This window comes from Oncorhynchus masou, chromosome 14, assembly GCF_036934945.1.
Source record: "Oncorhynchus masou masou isolate Uvic2021 chromosome 14, UVic_Omas_1.1, whole genome shotgun sequence".
NCBI lineage: Eukaryota > Metazoa > Chordata > Actinopteri > Salmoniformes > Salmonidae > Oncorhynchus > Oncorhynchus masou.
Window position 1 is genome coordinate 18,475,110 of NC_088225.1, and position 19,279 is coordinate 18,494,388.

General features: G+C 43.3%; 2 protein-coding genes and 1 pseudogene across 3 annotated transcripts in view; all 3 read left to right on the top strand.

The window, feature by feature from the left end:
- Nucleotides 1-19,279, top strand: part of rundc3aa (RUN domain containing 3Aa) — a 49,983-nt gene that overhangs the window by 24,895 nt on the left and 5,809 nt on the right. The gene's annotated exons all lie outside the window — the stretch shown is intronic.
- On the top strand, nt 1,899-10,409 carry fam117aa (family with sequence similarity 117 member Aa). The gene is given in 9 exon segments (XM_064985696.1): nt 1,899-2,016; nt 5,234-5,379; nt 7,982-8,077; nt 8,310-8,423; nt 8,913-9,020; nt 9,194-9,335; nt 9,423-9,576; nt 9,655-9,836; nt 9,839-10,409. Coding segments are annotated over 9 exon segments (1,137 nt in total). The 3' UTR covers nt 9,916-10,409.
- On the top strand, nt 13,897-18,328 carry LOC135554460 (solute carrier family 35 member B1-like; annotated as a pseudogene).

The window sequence follows — 19,279 nt, forward strand, 5'->3', positions numbered from 1 at the left end:
ACAATAAAATGGCATTCTAAAATGTGCAGTTTTGTCACACAATGCAATGCCACAGATGTCTCCAGTTTTGAGGAGCGTGCAGTTGCCATGCATACTGCAGGAATGTCCACCAGAGCTGTGCCAGAGAATTTAATGTTAACTTTACTATTATCCACCTCGACGTGGTCTTAGAGAATTTAGCAGTATGTCCAACCAGGCTTCACAACCGTAGACCACATGAACCACACCAACCCAGGACCTCCACATTTGACTTCTTCACCTGCGGACTCATCTTAGACCAACCAACTGGACAGTTGATGAAACTGGATTTGCCCAACCAAAGAATTTCTGCTCAAACTGTCAGAAACCATCTCGGGAAGTTCATCTGCGTGCTCGTCGTCCACACCAGGGTCTTGACCTGACTGCAGTTCGGTTTCGTAACCGACTTCAATGGATAAATGCTCAATTTCATGGCCACTGGCACACTGGAGAAGTGTGCTCTTCATGGATGAATCCCGGTTTCAACTGTACCGTGCAGACGGCGTGAATGGCGTTGTGTGGGTGAACGGTTTGCTGATGTCTATGTTGTGAACAGAGTACCCCATGGTGGCGGCGGGGTTATGGTATGGGAAGGCATAAGCTAAGGACAACGAACACATTTGCATTTTATCAATGACAATTTGAATGCACAGAGATACTGTGATGAGATCCTGAGGCCCATTGTTGTGCCGTTCATCTGCTGCCACCACCACCTCATATTTCATCATGATAATGCATGGCCCTATGTCACAAGGATCTGCACACAATTCCTGGAAGCTAAAACTGTCTCAGTTCTTCCATGGCCTGCATACTCACCAGACATGTCACCCATTGTGCATGTTTGGTATGCTCTGGATCAACATATACAGCCGTGTGTTCCAGTTCCAGCCAATATCCAGAAACTTTGCACAGCCATTGAAGAGGAGTAGGGTAACAGACCTGATCAATTATATGTGACGGAGATGTGTCACTCTGTGTGAGGGAAATGGTCACACCAGATATTGACAGGTTTTCTGATCCACACCCTGCCCTTTTTTTAAAAAGGTATCTGTGAACAACAAATGCATATCTGTATTCCCAGTCATGCGAAATCAATAGATTAGGGCCTAATTAATTTATTTCAATTGACTGATTTCCTTATATGAACGAACAAATTAAAATCTTTGAAATTGTTGCATGTTGCTTTTATATTTTTTAAATCCGTGTTGATAAGGAGTTTAATCCATAATGTTCGAACATTAAAGAGGAATGTGTGTGAATGTATTGTGGGGGCAAAGGCATAGGAGTGGTGGGCCCTGGTGTACACGGCTGGTTTGAGATTTAATCAACGAGGAGGGAACAATATGACTTTTGAGGGCAGACCCTTGATTGATAGATAGATTTTATGACCAATAAAAGGGAAGTCGTATTTTTCAGTACCCAACCAGATCAAGGATGTGTCATTCGCCTCGCCCACTTGTAAGTAAATTGGACACGAGAATTTAGCTCGTTGAGCTGTTGTCAGTTTTAGACAAGATTTGGCAATATTTTGTCAACTGTGTAGCCTGATAGTTTACATAAAGTAAAGTTATAATAGCCAACGGTGGATGATCATGTTGGGCATGTAATAGTTTTGTTGTGAACTGAATGCAGGGCTAATATTTTAGATGTATTTATTTTAGTTCGAGAGAAAAGTTGGAGGAAATCATGGTCATCACAAAAGAAGGCTGGCTGCTAGCAAGAAGCTAACCATGTTGGATACTTATCATAAATATTGAAATACTGGCTAATTTAAACTGAAGAGGTAGCTAAAACTACTGATTGTGATCTTTGATACGGCTGCCTGTTGAAGTCGAAGTGTTTTCGGCTCCTTCATTTTGCACTTGGGGGGGCGGGGGGGGATGTCGTGCAGAAGTGAAGCGGCTCGGGGGGGCACCCCTTGTCTACAACCACTTCGAGCCACTGTCCCATTCCAGCTTCACAACAAAGCACAACCGCGCTGCAAAGATTCCAAGACTGGTAAATAAAAATTCTAATTTTGGTGCCAAATAATGTCACTTGCCAAATATTACACTATGGTGGGAATGTCGCTGGAGTTTGCATTTTTATTGCTGTCTATCTATAATGATGAACTGTTATAGTATCTTACTGCTTAGCTACATGGGTCTATTTTACGTGCAGTAGCCTCTGGCCTCAATTTTTCTAAACAGAACACCGATTTACAGTGAATATAGCCTAATTTCCACCATGCATCAACCATCCCCCACCCTGCTCAAGCTTGTGTTTTGCTGTGGGTCTCTGCAGGACCCTATAAAATGAAGTGTTTTAAAAACAGAAATTTGCTACTTAATTTGAAAATGTCATGTTCTTTCCAATTCATTATTACACCACATAACTGGAACATCATAAATAGTTCTGTCAGTTACATCCATGCTTTTTTTTATTACATCACAAATGATTGGAATGGCATCATAAAGAGTTCTCAATAAAAGGAAGACCTTTGTGAGAATGCTATTCATTGACTACAGCTCAGCGTTCAATATCGTAGTGCCCTCAAAGCTCATCAATAAGCTAAGTTCCCTGGGACTAAACACCTCCTTCTGCAACTGGATCCTGGACTTCCTGATGGGCCACCACTAGGTGGTAAGGGTAGGTAACAACACATCCGCCACGCTGATCCTCAGCACAGTGTCCCCTCAGGGGTGCGTGCTCAGTCCACTCCTGTACTCCCTGTTCACTCATGACTGCATGACCAGGCACGACTCAAACACCACCATTCAATTTGCCGATGACACAACAATGGTAGGCCTGATCACTGACAATGATGACACAGCCTATAGGGAGGAGGTCAGAGACCTGGCTGTGTGATGCCAGGACAACAACCTCTCAATGTGGTCAAGACAAAGGAGATGATTGTGCACTACAGGAAAAAGAGGACCGAGCACGTCCCCATTTTCATCAACGGGTCTGCAGTGGAGCATGTTGAGCGCTTCGCAAGTTCCTTGCTGTCCACATCACTAACAAACTAACATGGTCCAAGCGCACCAAGACCGTCGTGAAGAGGGCACAGCAAAACCTATTCCACCTCAGGAGACATGGGTCCTCAGATCCTCAAGGTTCTACAGCTGCACCATCGAGAGCATCCTGGTTACATCACTGCCTGGTATTGCAACTGCTCTGCCTCCGACCGCAAGGCACTAGTAGTAGTGCGAACGGCCCAGTACATCACCGGGGCCAAGCTTCCTGCCATCCAGGACCTCTATACCAGGCGGTGTCAGAGGAAGACTCCAGCCAGCCTTGTCATAGACTGTTCTCTCTGCTTCCGCACGGCAAGCGGTACCGGAGCGGCAAGTCTTGGTCCATGAGGCTTCTATTTGCACCCCCCCTTACACCGTTGCTACTCTCTGTTATCATCTATGCAAAGTCACTTTAATAACTCTACCTACATGTACATATGACCTCGTCTAACCGGCGCACCCGCAAATTGACTCTGTACCTGTACCCCCTTGTATATAGTCTCGCTATTGTTATTTTACTGCTGCTCTTTAATTACTTGTTATTTTATTTATTATTCATATTTTTTAACTGCATTGTTGATTATGGACTTGTAAGTAAGCATTTCACTGTGAGGTCTACACCTGTTGTATTCGGCTCATGTGACTAATACGATTTGATTAACCACGTTTCCATCTAATATATTATACCATATTAATGCGACTAATGGTACCATATAAAAAATAAGTCACTACAAGTAGTTTCTGTACAATTTTATAAATGCCGACAGTTTGTTTGTTTGAAATGGTGGGATCTTTTTGTGTCAGTAAAATGTATTATGTGAGAATTACTAGTGGAAATGCCTTTATTAGCAAATATTGATATAATAACTGCAGTGGAGGCTGGTGGGAGGTGCTATAGGAGGGGCTCATTGCAAAGACTGGAATGGTATAAATGGAACAGTATCGAACACATCAAATATAAGGAAACCACATGTATGACTCCATTAATTCCGTTACAGCCTTTACAATGAGCCCATCCTCCTATAACTCCTCCCACCAGCCTCTAATGAATAACCATCATATTGAAGTCAACTTGGAGTCGAGATGATATGGTGTGTGTGTGTGGTCCTCTCATTATTACTGGGGGAAACCATGCAGTTTATTAGGCTACAGATGAAATAAGTTCTGAACTTCACAGGGTGATGATAGTGCATGGTCATCTTGACGCTCCATTCCAATAGATGGAGGGTATTGTTCTGGTGACACGATTGATGCTTGACTGCCGTTTTGACATAAAAATATTCTCGCTCTTATCCATTTTAATCTCATCGTGTAGACCACCCTACCCACACTGTATCTTTGAGCTGTTTGGTAGAGCCAGAGTAAGCACATTTTCTATTTAATGCGTCGGGTTTGGTGACAACTATCAAACATCACATAGCTTTAGTATACGCTACATATCGTGATTATTTTAATCAGTAAAATGGCCTTGTTAAATGGTCAGTGTTATTATTTTTATTGCCCCAGCTCTAATTGATCCTGAACTCTCTGAAGGTGTTTTAAGAGTGTAATTTAATTACACTACCTACCTCTGGCACATGAGAGGGTACAATGTCAATAGAGGTTTTAAGAAACCTTTGTTTTGGGCCCTGTGGCCTGTAATTCCAGTGTGTTTCAACAGTACACTGTAATGATGCACCAGTAACTCGAGTGCTTGTTCTGTGGTGTTTATTTATACATCCTGTCTGCCCTGGGAAGTGGGGTGGAGGGAAGTGGTATGAGTTGGGGAATAGGTTTCGGGAGTAGACTCGTTGCCAGTCTTGTGCAACATGTCTTTGGAGGGCTTTGCTGTAGGCTCAGTGGCTTGGCTCACACCTGCCAGAGATTACTTACAAAGAGCTGCCAATACACACCTACTTGTACTACGAGCTCATCAAGCCCTACGAGGGGAGGTGGGGGCCGGGGGAAGCCATTTTATGAACTCCTGCTGGTGCTAAAGTAGTTTTGAGCCTCCTTTTATGATGTGACTATTTGTTCCAACTACGTTGCACTGGTAGGCTGAGCATTTAGTTTGTCAGACCAATATGCTGTCAAACTGGGGCACCGTCACACAAAACAGCCCTCCATACAAGATTAGCATCTGTCTTCTGTTACAAATATTGACCTCATCACACACTCACAGTATAAAGCAGAAACGTTTCATATCAGTAAATGTGATATCTTTTGGCTGTTTCCTTCAGGCGACAGGAGCAAGTCTCGCCCCCCAAAGCCGACCATTCGTCGCACCCTGTCCCTGGATACAATTGTTGGACCATATCTGCAGGGCCGGTGGCCCAAGGAAGCAGAGAGCCAAGGAGTCACCTGTGTCAATGACAAGGCCACACAGGTAAACTCACCGGACTCAGTCAAAGCCCAAATGTGAATTTAACATAAACAGCCATTAACTCCTATAGATCTGAAACCGAGAGGAATATACTATTGTCAAGCCTGTATTGATATTGCTTAAAAGCCATTTGTAGGGCCTCTTACAAATGGCCCTACAAATGGCTTTTGTGGTCTAGGGCACTGGCGCAGTGGTCTAGGGCACTGCATCGCAGTGATAGCTGTGCCACCAGAGACTCTGGGTTCTCGCCCAGGCTCTGTCGCAGCCGGCCGCGACCGGGAGGTCCGTGGGGCGATGCACAATTGGCCTAGCGTCGTCTGGGTTAGGGAGGGTTTGGCCGGTAGGGATATCCTTGTCTCATCGCGCACTAGCGACTCTTGTGGCGGGCCGGGTGCAGTGCACGCTAACCAGGTTGCCAGGTGCACAGTGTTTCCTCTGACACATTTGGTGCGGCTGGCTTCCGGGTTGGATGTGCGCTGTGTTAAGAAGCAGTGCAGCTTGGTTGGGTTGTGTTTCGGACGATGCATGGCTTTCGACCTTCGTCTCTCCCGAGCCGTACGGGAGTTGTAGCGATGAGACAAGATAGTAACTACTAACAATTGGATACCGGGAGAAAAGGGGGTAAAAAATAAAAATGCCATTTGTAGCTCCCCATTCAATTTGTCACCGTTGTTGCTTATAATGGCCAGACTTCTAATCCACGAAAATGTGTGTTATGAACACTGTTGTCCTATTCTGTAATATAAAGACCAAGTGAGGCTATCTGAGGCTGGTGCTGCAGGTGTCTAGCAGTTCCATTCTGAAGCTGAGGAGCAGTGGAAGGCAGCCAACTGGATATAGTTGTTTTGTTCTCTTCATCCTCTACTGTCTCTTCAACCTCAACCAACCCCTGCCCCTGTATCCACCCCCCATCTGGTGCACAAAGCCTGGGCTAACCTAACCACACTCCACCACGGTGCCCTCAATCTTGACACAGTTTATACTGAACAAACCCCCTTCCCTGTATTGTACAGAACAGACCCCTCCCGACCTCATTATACAGCCCCCCCCTGCTTTATTTAAGATGATAGAACTGTCTCCTATTGTCTGCCATTATCTCATTTCTTCAGTAATGAAACTGTCACATTTTCCCATACAACCAGCTTCTTGTGGATTTGGGGGAGTTCCCCTCTGTCACAAACACACGAACTAGAGAGAGACCCAATCTAAACAATTTGTAGTAACCGGTTCAAAACCCCTTTGTAATATTACAAAGTAAATCTACATCAAATAAAACACGAGGCTGAACTGGCATTCAAGTGTAAGACACCCAGAACATTCCATCACCTTTTGACAGGGTCTTTTTATAGCCCTGTGTCCCTGTGATCTCTCCGGTCATGTTTGGTGTAAAGGGTGGGGTGGGGGGAGCAGTAACACTACACTGACAGGGTTGGGTAACTGACTGTCCCTCCATGACACATTTAGCCACAATGTCTGACCACTGCTCCACCAGATTGGGCGGAAGATGGCATCAAGGTTTTTTGTCATTTATAGTGTGGGACCGACTCTGTTACACTACTGTGCGTCATGACATCAGTGTGGAACTCTGTGAGATGACTGAGAGCTCTAGGAGACTAGACCCAGAGAGAAGACTGCATTTTGGGGAAACGTGACCTGGAGAGGAACCTGCATTTGGAGGAGAGGAGGCCCAGAGAAAATAGCTAAGTTAGGGGGAGGCAGAACAGGAAAAAATAAATTGATGTTGAGGTGAATTTGGCCATCAGCAAGAGGATCCTGTCCAGGCTGTGTGTGAAGCAGGAGTGTGGAGACAAGGGAGGGCAGCTCAGCAGATAGACCGCCACACACCCACATCCTCCCGTCTCCCAGCAACGCTCACCCCAGGGCTTGTGGGCATTAGAGGAGTGGGGCCTATGTCGGTAGGAACTCTCCACTGTCCTCTCTCTTCTTCCTCCTCATCTTGCATGTGAAAACATGGAGCTCAGTTGTGATGAATGAAGGAGGGACAGCACAGGATGTCACCATGTTGATTACCCAAACTCTGTGGCGGCCTCCTATTCTGTGTGAATGCAGCTGTCGGTCTACATGTTTTGTGTACTAATGTTAAACTGTGTCTGTGCTGCTGTAGCTGACGTGTGTCCCTTGTGTATTTGCATTGCTGTGGTTTTTGTTTTACTCAATTGTAGGGGGTGTTGTCAGCAACAGTGGTTTACTCTTCGCCTGCCTCTCTGCCTCTGCACAGCTGTGTAGCTGGCAGGTGTGCCTGACAGCTGTAGGGCACCACTTCTGTACTCTAGTCAAATCATGTAGCTCGGGTGATGTTTCACTTCCATAGGTGTCAATTGTACAGTGAGAGAAGAGCAAAATGGGTTCACCGCTCTGTAATGTTCTACTGAAAGGTCAATCTTAGAACTCGTAGATAAAGTTACCAGTTGTGTCGTTAAATGATCGACAAGAACATAATCCTGTCTGACTCCAATCCGATCTGCATAGTTTCCACAGCAAAAAACTATTTTCAAGTCAGTTTAGTTTTTCAGAAAGTGTGTGTGTGCAGAGTTGTATAAGCAACGTGTGGCTGGTTACTATAACAACCCTGCTCCTTCCATAGACTCCCAGCTCCTGGGCAGAGGAGACTCGGGGAAGAAGAAGTGTTGGCGGACACAAACGCTCAGCATCATGGGGCAGCGCTGAACACTTGAGGGATGTGAGTACTTTCTTTGAATGTAAATGTTTACTAAAAAAGGTCCTTTAACCAGGAGCTTGTCAATCAAACACCAGTAAATCTCAGAGATGGGACTATTTTTACTCTCCTGTTGTCTGCAGAGACTCGGCCAGTCACACCCCTCTCTCCCTGTTGAATTAGTCCTCCCCTCATTCTTTCCTCTGAAAGACGAGCGTCTCTTCTAAGTCCTTTTCCCTCTATGACTTGGCCTCAGGTGGTTAAGCTCAAGCACCAGCTGCAGAAGCGCTCCCGACACGCCCCTCCCTCTGGAGGATATGAGCGTCCCCACCACCCCCTACCTGGAGGCCATGTGCCAGGCGCTACACAGGTACGTCCTATACAGCCCTCCCCATGATACTGTGGATTTGATCTGTACTCTGAGCCCGTCCTTATTTATACTGCAACTTGTTTACTTAAATTTTAAAATGTTATTTTTGATTTTGAATGTCCCCTGGATGACTGTAACGTAAGATCATGTATGCAGACAGTGTGACCCAGGAGGTGTTCAGAGTGTTCACTGACACAGAACACTGATGGTCGGCCTCCTGAGTTTTCAGGCAGAGTAGAGAGGCGTTAGCAACAGGGCCAGAAAAACAGCAATGCTTTTCTTAGGAGCTGGTGTCATCAAGCTGCCTGGTTGCACCATCGCCACGCTATGACAGGAATGCACATTGACAGGAATACACTCGTACGCGAAGCTACATGGCCTTTGGTACATACCCTCACACTCAAGCCCCTTTGTGTGGAACAGATCAAATCAGACCATAAACACTGCTGTGCTCCATTTTCATGTGACCTTGGTGACCCCCCCCCCCAGACAGTGCCCCTGAGCAGGTTGGCCCCTCGGCTGCGGCGCAGTGTGGAAGGTCTGAACCTGGAGCTGGAGGGGGTCTTTGTGTCAGAGACACCTGAGGACCAGCACAAGGTGAGCATGTTTAAATACAGCCTATCTGCTTGGGTACCGGCTGGCTTAGATCCATGATCTCAACCCTCTATGGATCCACTGGATCCCTCTAGTGACAGCCAATTAGCTCTTATTTCTCTCCAATGGCCAGTGTCCCATAGCCTCACCGTACCCTCTCCATGTTCCCCTGTTAGATCCTGGATGTCCCAGATGGCCACAGAGCTCCAGTTCCTGCCCAGAGGTGCAGCAGTGGTACCCAGAGTGAACCCTCGCCTGCCTCGTTCGACCCTGCTTTGCTCTCCCCATCTCAGTCTCCCTGCCCCATGGGAGAGCCAGGTGAGTAAATGGATGGTTTGTTAGACTTGAATGACTTAAATACCATAGTGGACCTTTTTTAAATCATTTTGTTCCTGCTCTGTGCAGACCCTGTGGACTGTGAAACCGTGTACCCCTCTCCAGTTGTTCTGGACCCCTCCCTGTTGCAGCCCTCCTCCCCTCGTCCCAACAAGACCTACTCCTTCCAGAGAGAGCCCCCTGAAGGCTGTGAGCGAGTACGCGTTGTGTGTGAAGAGGCTATGTGAGTATTGAAACGCACCGACTTTGTGTAATTAGAAATGATTTGGGCTAATCATCTCTTTCTGTCCCTCAACCCCAGGTCTCCCTGTCAGAGAGAGCCTCTCCTCCAGGTATCCTGCCCTGACCCCAACAAGGTGAATTTCACTCCCCATGGAGGCTCTGCCTTCTGCCCTGTCAGTCTGCTCAAGCCCTTGCTGCCCTCCATGGACCTCCTGTTCCGCGGCCTGTCAGTCTCGCCTGTCACAGGCTGCTCAGGTCAGGCTCTGCCCCCTACCAGACAGTTGGGCATTCGGTTGGGGGCTACATGAGTGGACCCCTCCAGGACACAACCACCATGTGACTGTGGAGATGGTTGTTTTCAGACTAATGAGGATGGATTTATCCTAATAGATTAAATCAAAATGGCTGCCACCACCTTGTCAGGGACTGTTATGACAAGCCTCCAGATCTATTCAACTAAGATCAACAAAAAGAGACCTCTACAGTGGGTTCTCTGTGGGATCAGGATCAAATCTGTCATTGGTGTTCTATCCTGATTCTCAGAGGGACTTGCTGCTCTGGGTACATTGATAGTCACTTGCCCCCTTGGTTAGGGGGAGTAAATAAATTGTACAAATGTTTGTGTGACATATTTTCATTCTACATAACTTGGCCTTGCTCTGATACCCTTAGATTTGTTATAGCTAGAGCGTGGAGTCAGAGATGTACTAATTAGTGATGCCTGAGTTGACTCATAACCTGCAGTCCCGTGGTTATATCTCCGGGTGGATGGGTTTAGTCATTCAATATTGTGTGGTGGGTGGCAGGCTGGTTGAATAAAGAGAAATAATACCTTTAAAAAAATCCATAAATGTGTAATTATTGTGCAATTTATAAAGGCTGCATTGAGGTACATCTTTCATTATTTTAGGCTATCTGGTATTCGTGCATAAACCTAACATGCAGGGCTTAACTGTAGGCACGCCAAATAGCCCACACAGCCAATCGCCAAGTAATACTTTTGGGAACAGACAGAAAGTTATCAATCCACGGAGGCAAAAAGGACATCGTTCAGGTTTTAATTCAATAAGACAAAAGAGTTTAAAGCAAAGAGAAGAGGGGGCCAGAAAAGTCATGTTTGGAAAAGATTTGGTGAAGTGGTAAAAGAGGATGATAGCAGTGTTGTGTGTGTGTGTGTGTGATTGTGAGGCGCTATACACACTTGACAGTTACAAGACGGAACTTCAAATTGGCCTATGGCATGTCAAGGGAACTGAAATCTGGGCACTGACTTGTAGGTCTATAACCTCTCACATAGCCTTAACCATAACTCCTGCAGAATTAAGCATTTCTTGCAGTAAAATTATACACTAAATGTCGGGTTAAATTTGAAACAGGAGTGGAGAAATATGATTTATTCTTGAGAGAATGCCATGCTCAGATACCATCTGTAGAGGTGCTGTCTTCATCATAAAAGCTGATAGTATTTCAACCACATAAAAAATGCATCAAACCCGAACTGAAATCTTATCAGAAACACGTTGGGTCGTTTTCACAGCTTTACCCCATACAGCCGATCAAACTGATGTCATTTGGGCAGAACATCTTTCCCTTAACATTTTGTTATTGTGTTTTCTCCCCGGTCCCTAAAATGTCTTTGCTCCGCGAAAGGTGACCGAGAACTTTACCAATATTATGTATGATCTCAACAGTATAAAGAATGCATTGTTCGGTGTGATCTCGAGCCATGCGTTTTGATTTTATTAAATGCATTGATCGGTGTGATCTCGAGCCATGCGTTTTGATTCAACAATGAAATGCATTGATCGGTGTGATCTCGAGCCATGCGTTTTGATTTTAAATGCGTTTTTGATTGCGTCCCTGTTTCTACCCTTTTATATAAATGTATTGATGTATGCAAATACACCCAGTATGTATGCAACTGTGGCACATATAATTATATTTTTTATTCACAAAATATATACAAAATGCGTGACCTACACAAAAGAAAATGTACATCATCCCACCGTTGGGGCATGGACTCTACAAGGTGTTCAAAGCGTTCCTAAGGAATACTGGCCCATGTCGGCGCGAATGCTTCCCACAGGTGTCAAGTTTGCTGGATGTCCTTTGGGTGGTGGACCCTTCTTGATACACAAAGGAAACTTTTGGGTGTGAAAAAACCCAGCAGCGTTGCAGTTCTTGACCCAAACCGGTGCGTCTTGCACCTTACGTTACTACCATACCCCATATGTATGTGTGCACTCCAAATAGTTAATATGTTATTCATACCCTGATTATTAATCTCCCTTTACAATACCTATGCATTCTCATGAACATTTTGAACTGAAAGTTGAAGAACAAGTTAATTGGGCCAGTCAGTTGTCAATAGTGCATGTCTGAATTGTACTGACTCTGTCAGTATACTAGCTAGCAACATCTACCATTTCTAAGTGCTCAACTCGTCATGGAAATATTGCTTAGTAGGACTATGACACTCATTTTGCATTAAAAAATAATTACATTCATATAGTTTAACAATAATCTTTGCTACAAACATTTAGGATTATGTCCATTGTTGCCATCACACAAACCTGTAAGAAAATACACATACAGTATGGATGCCACATCAAATGTGGTATTGGAAGGCAGCTTCATCAACACCATGCAGGAGATCATAACTGGACAAAACATTTGGCTTCCGGATCACTTCCCCAAAATATAGTTCATGGAACGTTTGTTCACAATACCTAAGTGTTCATTAGACTTCCATATGTCTATTTAACATTCCCATAAGTTAGCAAGGGTCTGCAAAATTGTTAAAAGGTTAAAAAATATATATAACAGTTGGACAATGAATGAAGATACTCCAAACATTTAGAATTTTTTGATCAAATCAGATATTGTTCAGACATTTTGGTGGGAAATCAGGTATTCAATTTATTAAAAAATGGCTCAATTTTTTCTTATGTATTCATATACATAGGTAAATGTTTGGAGGTATACAAAACATGACAGACTATCCAGGTGAAAGCCATGACTTGTTGATGTCACTTGTTAAATCCACTTCAAATGTGTAGATGAAAGGGAGGAGACAGGTTAAAGAAGGATTTTTAAGTCTTGGACATGGATTGCGTGTGTCCATTAAGAGGGGGAATGGGCAAGACAAAAGATGGAATGGGGTATGTCCATTTCTGGGTCCCAATGTTTATCATGAATTTGGATCTTGTCTTTCTATTCTCTTGTCCCATTGATGAGGGTGAATGTATTGTTTTTGAATCAGTTTGTGAAGTAATTGTTCATTATGATAGACATTTCCCATATTTAGGGCCTAGTAGAATGTTTTTACAGTTGGTTTGTGAGTATACCTAAGGAGTACTCACTTTGTGACTTGACCTATCCCTTGCTCAGGTTGATGAGGAGCAATGTTTATGGCAATAGTGGCTGTTCCTATATCAGTTTGAAATGCATGTAGTGTCATGCATGAGCATGAACCTCTGCTCTCTTCTGATGTAAAGGTACAGTCTGAATCATTTCTACATAGTTGTCTTTTCCCCCAGCTTCGGATACGTTTTACCTTACTGTTTTGTGGTGTAAAATGACATTGTTTCACCAATATGTAGGTGTTCTTCCTTTACTTTTCTGTATAATTTAATGTTTTAAGCATTGAAGTTGTTTAAACATGTTTTTAGTTTGACAGTGGACACTAAATGGACATTAAACCAATAGTGAATGGGTTCAGTCATGATTATTGAACAATGCTAAAATGTGGTGCATTACAATGTTGTTAAATTTGTCTTCACACGTGTCGCTGTGTCTCTGGAGTAGAAACCCCGCCCATTCTCTCGTCCGTCTGTTTCAATGGCCGAATCTAGTGGTTTGTTGCCTTATTTGAACCAATAGAATCCATCCACATCCCAGTACGAAAAAAGACACGCGACAAGTTCGAGAAAGCCCCGCAAATGTTTTCAATAGTCGTCTGTGTAGACTGCCATTTAAATGAACAATAATTCAAAGAGTATAGATCACATATATATTACAGCTGAATATTTTGATACATAAACAAAAATAAGAAAATTTACACTGAATCTTTTGCTACAAAAATAAGAACTTGTATGTATGCTGCATATAAGTTGATTCAAATGAGAAAACAAATCACATGGTTCATGCATAGTTATAAAATTGTAGCATCTGCGTTCTGCCAGCAACTGTTTTATATGAATGGTATGGTAGCTACAAACTCAGGCATATCCGTTGAGGGCTCCAAATGAACCACAGGTCTTTGAGCCAGCTTGTTCTCTGACGTATCTCAATGAAAACAACTACACTCCGGTTTCCACCGGGAAAATTGTCTGAATGGGATGCCATTGACATAACCTGGATCGGGACAGGATTAACGTTTGCTAGTACGAGAGACCTGCAATTAAGGACATATATTCCGGAGTCAACACTATACCGTGACAGCTGGATTGGCGACAATGATGGATTTTGCTAATTGCTAACAACCAACCCACCAATCTAACGTTGGCTAACTAACGTTAGCTACCTAGCAAAGTCAGCTAGCTAACAGGGACATTTAGCTAAATATTTGAAGAGGAACCACGGACTGATCTGCAGTTACATTAGCAACTCTGCCCAGTTAGGGTAACGTTATAGCGTCACCATTTCCGGGCTTGTGATATCTGAGATTGTGGAGCGGGACGTTGCTTTGAGGGGTACGGGGATCGGATCTGTATCGGTTTCCATACCTGGACAGCTCGAGGACAGCATGGCTGCAGGAAAGGGAGCGGGGAAGCCCTCGCTACTGCAGAACGAGCGTATACGATTCATTGTCTGTTTCCTCGGAGTCTTCGTTTGTTATTTTTACTATGGCATATTACAAGAAACAATGTAAGTAGTTTCCTGGTCTGACATCCGAGCGACATCATTGATTTCAAAACATAAGCTCTTGATGCACATTGCTTTTATTTGCCTGTTTCTTTGTGCACATATGTCAGTTGGTGATGCTGTAGTGCAACAATTTCATGCCATTATTAAATGTAGGCGAGCCAACTCTACAGAGCTGAAAATGTTCAAAAAAAACTATATCCCATATGTAGATCTGTCTTGAATGGTATGTCACTCGAGGGTGAGGAATCTCATCTTGTTTCCAGTGATGATTTGTATCTGTAGTCAACCAGAGCAGACTACTAGTACCTCACACTGCCCTCTCATTCTCTTTTTTATAGTCTACAGATACTCCACAGTTTAATTAACAAATAATTCCCTTGCTGAATATCAAGGCCTGTGTGTTGTTGTGTGTCACACCTGTTTTATATGTAATAAGAAGTGGATTAACTCTGGATTAACATGAGTGGTTGCACTGATAAACTGTCATAATGCTGTCTGTCTGATTTACCCAGTACCCGAGGACAGTATGGTGAGGGGAGAAGAAGGAGAAGTTTGTTTATGCCACAACGCTGGTATTCATCCAATGCATCATCAATGCTGGGTTTGCCAAGATCTGTGAGTAAACCACACATAGTCATCAATTGTGGCCTTTCACTTTCTGTCCAACACAGTTCTCTCCAAAATATCTTGCCCCCGTGGGTGTTTCAATGGTCTGTTGGTATTGAATCTCCATGTATTATAGATGTCTCTTCTCTACCTGCTCCCCATTAGTGATTCAGTTTTTTGAGGGTTCCAGACCAGACCACACCAAGAGCTGGCTCTATGGAGTGTGTTCCCTGTCTTATCTTGGAGCCATGGTATCCAGCAACTCTGCCCTACAGTATGTCAACTACCCCACACAGGTCAGTCTTATCCCTCAGCCCATACAGTATCTTGCTGTCATCATCATAATTTGTTGTGATATTTTATTATTTTAATATCTAAACAACCTCTGTTGTCACAGGTGTTGGGCAAGTCTTGTAAGCCCATCCCAGGTAGGTGTAATAATTATATTATTGCTCATCCTGACCCCACTCTCAACACCTGAATATGTAATTAACAAGTCATATGCAGCCTTTGGCTTGGTGACCAGTGCAGGTTTGAGGGGTTAGTTTGCCTTATTTTATTGCATGGCCTCTTACTGCAGCAGTGTGTCATGTTTCAGTGTCAGCCAGACTCCCTTATTTGCATTTCCAGTACCATTTTTAAAGCTGCAATATGTAACTTGTTGGGTGACCGAACCAAATTCACATTGAAATATGAGTTATAGATTTGCCATTCTCATTGCAAGCCAGTCTAAGAAGCGGTATATCTGTTCTATGTGCACTATTTATATCCTTCCCTATCTTAAGTTTTGTTTTTGCATCTTTTACTTTGGGTTTTGTATGGTACAATGATTATTTACACTATACATGGCTTGTTTTGTCACATACACTGACATTTGACAAACTATTAGAATTTTAGCAACCAGGAAATATCTGTGTGATTTCTGCATATTGCACCTTTTTTAAACTACACATCCCATCAGCCCTTCAAAACTCAGTGTCCCTGTTTAATGAACATACATTCTATTTGCATGCACCTGCTGTGAGTCTCTGTCTCCCCATGCAGACACCTATGACTGCAAGTCTCATGCTAACAATAAGTACATGAGCCTAGTCTTTGTCCCACCCAGTATGTTGCAATATGTAAACACTGTCTAAGGTTAGTGTGTTCTATAGTAATACACTGACCAGTCTTATCCCTTGAGCACGTGCAGCCCATTAATCTACACAGCCATGGTTTTTACCCCCTGGCTGACTTGTCTTTCTATGTGCACATCAACCCAATAGACCAGTGATGGCTGCTGCTGATAACTGCCCCTCACATCCCTTTGCCTTTGGTTCCACAGTGATGATTCTGGGTGTATTTGTACTGAGGAAGAAATACCCACTGGCCAAGTACCTGTGTGTGCTGTTGATTGTCAGCGGAGTGGCCCTGTTCCTCTATAAACCCAACAAGAGTGTCACTTCCACAGAATCTGCTTTCGGCTTCGGGGAGATCCTGTTGGTGAGTGTAACTGTCCTCATCTGCCTGTGGTATTATCTCTGTGACCTCATCTGTGTTTCTCTCTGCCTATATGTGTATTTGCTGTCTGTGCCTCTGTGGGTTTGTAAATGTGACCTTCTCTCTCCCTGTATCCTAGCTGCTATCTCTGACCATGGACGGTTTGACTGGTGTGGCCCAGGACCACATGAGGAATCTCTTCCAGACCAGTGCCAACCACATGATGCTCAACATCAACATGTGGTCCACCCTGGTGCTGGGAATAGGTGAGACACCTGTTGTCCCTCACTAGTGTGAAAATATACACTTTGTCTGATCTTTCTGCTTTGTTTCTTATGTATCTCTATCTCTGCCAACTCCCAGTCTCTACTAAATACACCATTATTTATTCAATAAAATATCTTAATTTCAGATCTTCCTTCTCAGTCTAAGTGTCCCAATCTCATGCTTTTCTACAGCCTTACTTTTATCAGAAACTTTTTGTTCAGTTTTGGCCAAAGCAGTCCCCACTTCCCCAGTTCAATTCAACTGCTGTTACTGCTCATGTACCAGTAGGGGGAGCCCTTAATCCACTGTTGATTTTGATTTTGGAACAGGCATAAAGTCATGGAACCAAATCTCAGCATGGGTTTGATTCCAAAACAATTAAAGTAATTCATTGACTTCTCCCCACATTTGTAGCAGAAGAAAAGGCTAACCAATCTTATAACTTGAGATTAAAAAATAAGAATCAAACAGCCTAGTTAAATAAAGGTTAAAAATAAAAAAAAAGCAATTGTTACATGCAGGAAAAAATAAATAAATTTATGCTGAATTGTGTCACTTTAAGTAAATTATCCCATGTGTTTTTATTTCAGGGGTGTTGTGGACAGGTGAGGTATGGGACTTCCTGAGCTTCACAGACCGTCACCCCAGCATTTTCTGGAACATCCTTTTGTTTGGAATAACTAGTGCTTTAGGCCAGGTGGGTCTCACATGGGTGTGACTGTTTGTGTGTTAAAAGGAAAACATTTCCATGTCTGCAAATCACATTCTACATTTTAATTGGTTCACATGCGTGTGATTCTTATGGATAAGTGCCAGTATGTGGTTTAGAGTGGACTTTCGCTATTTTGCTCTCATTCTCATTGCAGAGGGTATTTTATAGTAACAGTCATTCACTCCTCTTCCTCTCTTAGACCTTCATCTTCATGACTGTGGTGTACTTCGGCCCTCTCACCTGCTCCATCGTCACTACCACACGGAAGTTCTTTACCATCCTGGGCTCTGTCCTTCTGTTCGGCAACGTCCTCAACACCATGCAGTGGGTCGGCACTATCCTGGTGTTCCTTGGTGAGTAACAACATTAACTTGTTAACTCTTAATCTCTGATGTCATGACTATCTCTCACTCTCTCTCACTCGCTCTCATCTCTCTCTCCCATGTGCTCATGTGTCTGTAGTAACTTTAAGCTTCACCTCATAGTTGAAATGCTGAGCTGCTCTTCAGCTGCTTATGGAAATGTTCCATTAGAGCTCATAGGCCTCAACTAGTAGTGAAGTCTCTTTTTGGTTGATGAGATGACTTGACACCTCTACTGTCTTAATTGTATCATGTGCTTTTTCATTTAAGGTCTCGGGTTTGATGCCAAATTTGGCAAGACACCAAAGAAGACCACACACTAAGGAACCTGGGATATGTCATGGCAAAACTGACACACTGAAAGTCCAGTGGACAGAAATCCATCTCTCTCTGATTTTCTTACCACATCCTGCTGAGGCAGTACACCTACATACACTTAGTCATTGTTAGTTACCATATTATAATTGTTTTTTTTTACATAATCATGAAAGAGGCCCCTATGTTTTCAAACATCCCCATTCTCTGGAACCTACTAAGACAGACAAGCATCATCTACTTAGACCACATCCACATGAAGAAGAAATGGGGCAGAATGAGATGGGTGGGCCGAGGAAAGATGACAACGTGCACGTCAAATCCCTTGTGGTTGTTGAGGCTGCTCCTCCCTTTGGACTACATCTGAACCACCACAGGCCTATGAATCTCAGCTCCAAGATTTACCTCATGAACTCATCACCAAGGAATGCCTGGTTTTCACTGGGATTTGTAACCGCAGTAAAGATATTGGTTACAGAAAAACAGCCTAATAAACGAGTTGATTGTCTTGTCAGTTAGTAGAAGTTTCCAAGTAAAGCTCTATTTATTATCAGATCTCAAGTTGTTGAGACCTGCACAAGATTCTGAACGTTGACATGCTGTAGATGAGGAGTTTTAACACTTCCATGTAGTTGACTCAGGATGTTAGTCTTCATTTCCATTATTATCTTGGCAGACAACTAGCCAGAAGGTATTATGGAAATAATAAACATAAAATACTGTAAATTAACCAATTTGTTTGATACTCATGGAAGTTCTGACAGCTAAATCTTGTTGCTTTTTGAAAATAAAAAGGATATATCTTGAATACATAGTAAAAGGAAACCATAATATGGTATCAGCATAGTTATATGTTTAATAAATTGTTATTATTGAAAGTTTTGGCCAAACTGGATGAAAATCTGCCAACGTACAATTATTTTCCAGAGAATTAAAACCAGATGAAATTAAACAGAAGGAGACATGATTTGGCTTGAATCTGTGTTTTGATATGACAATTAAACATGTTTTCCATGGTTCTAGGATTGAAACACCAGGCTGACAATGACCTTGTTCTTTCTCAAAATTATAGATGTATTATGTAAGCATGTCAT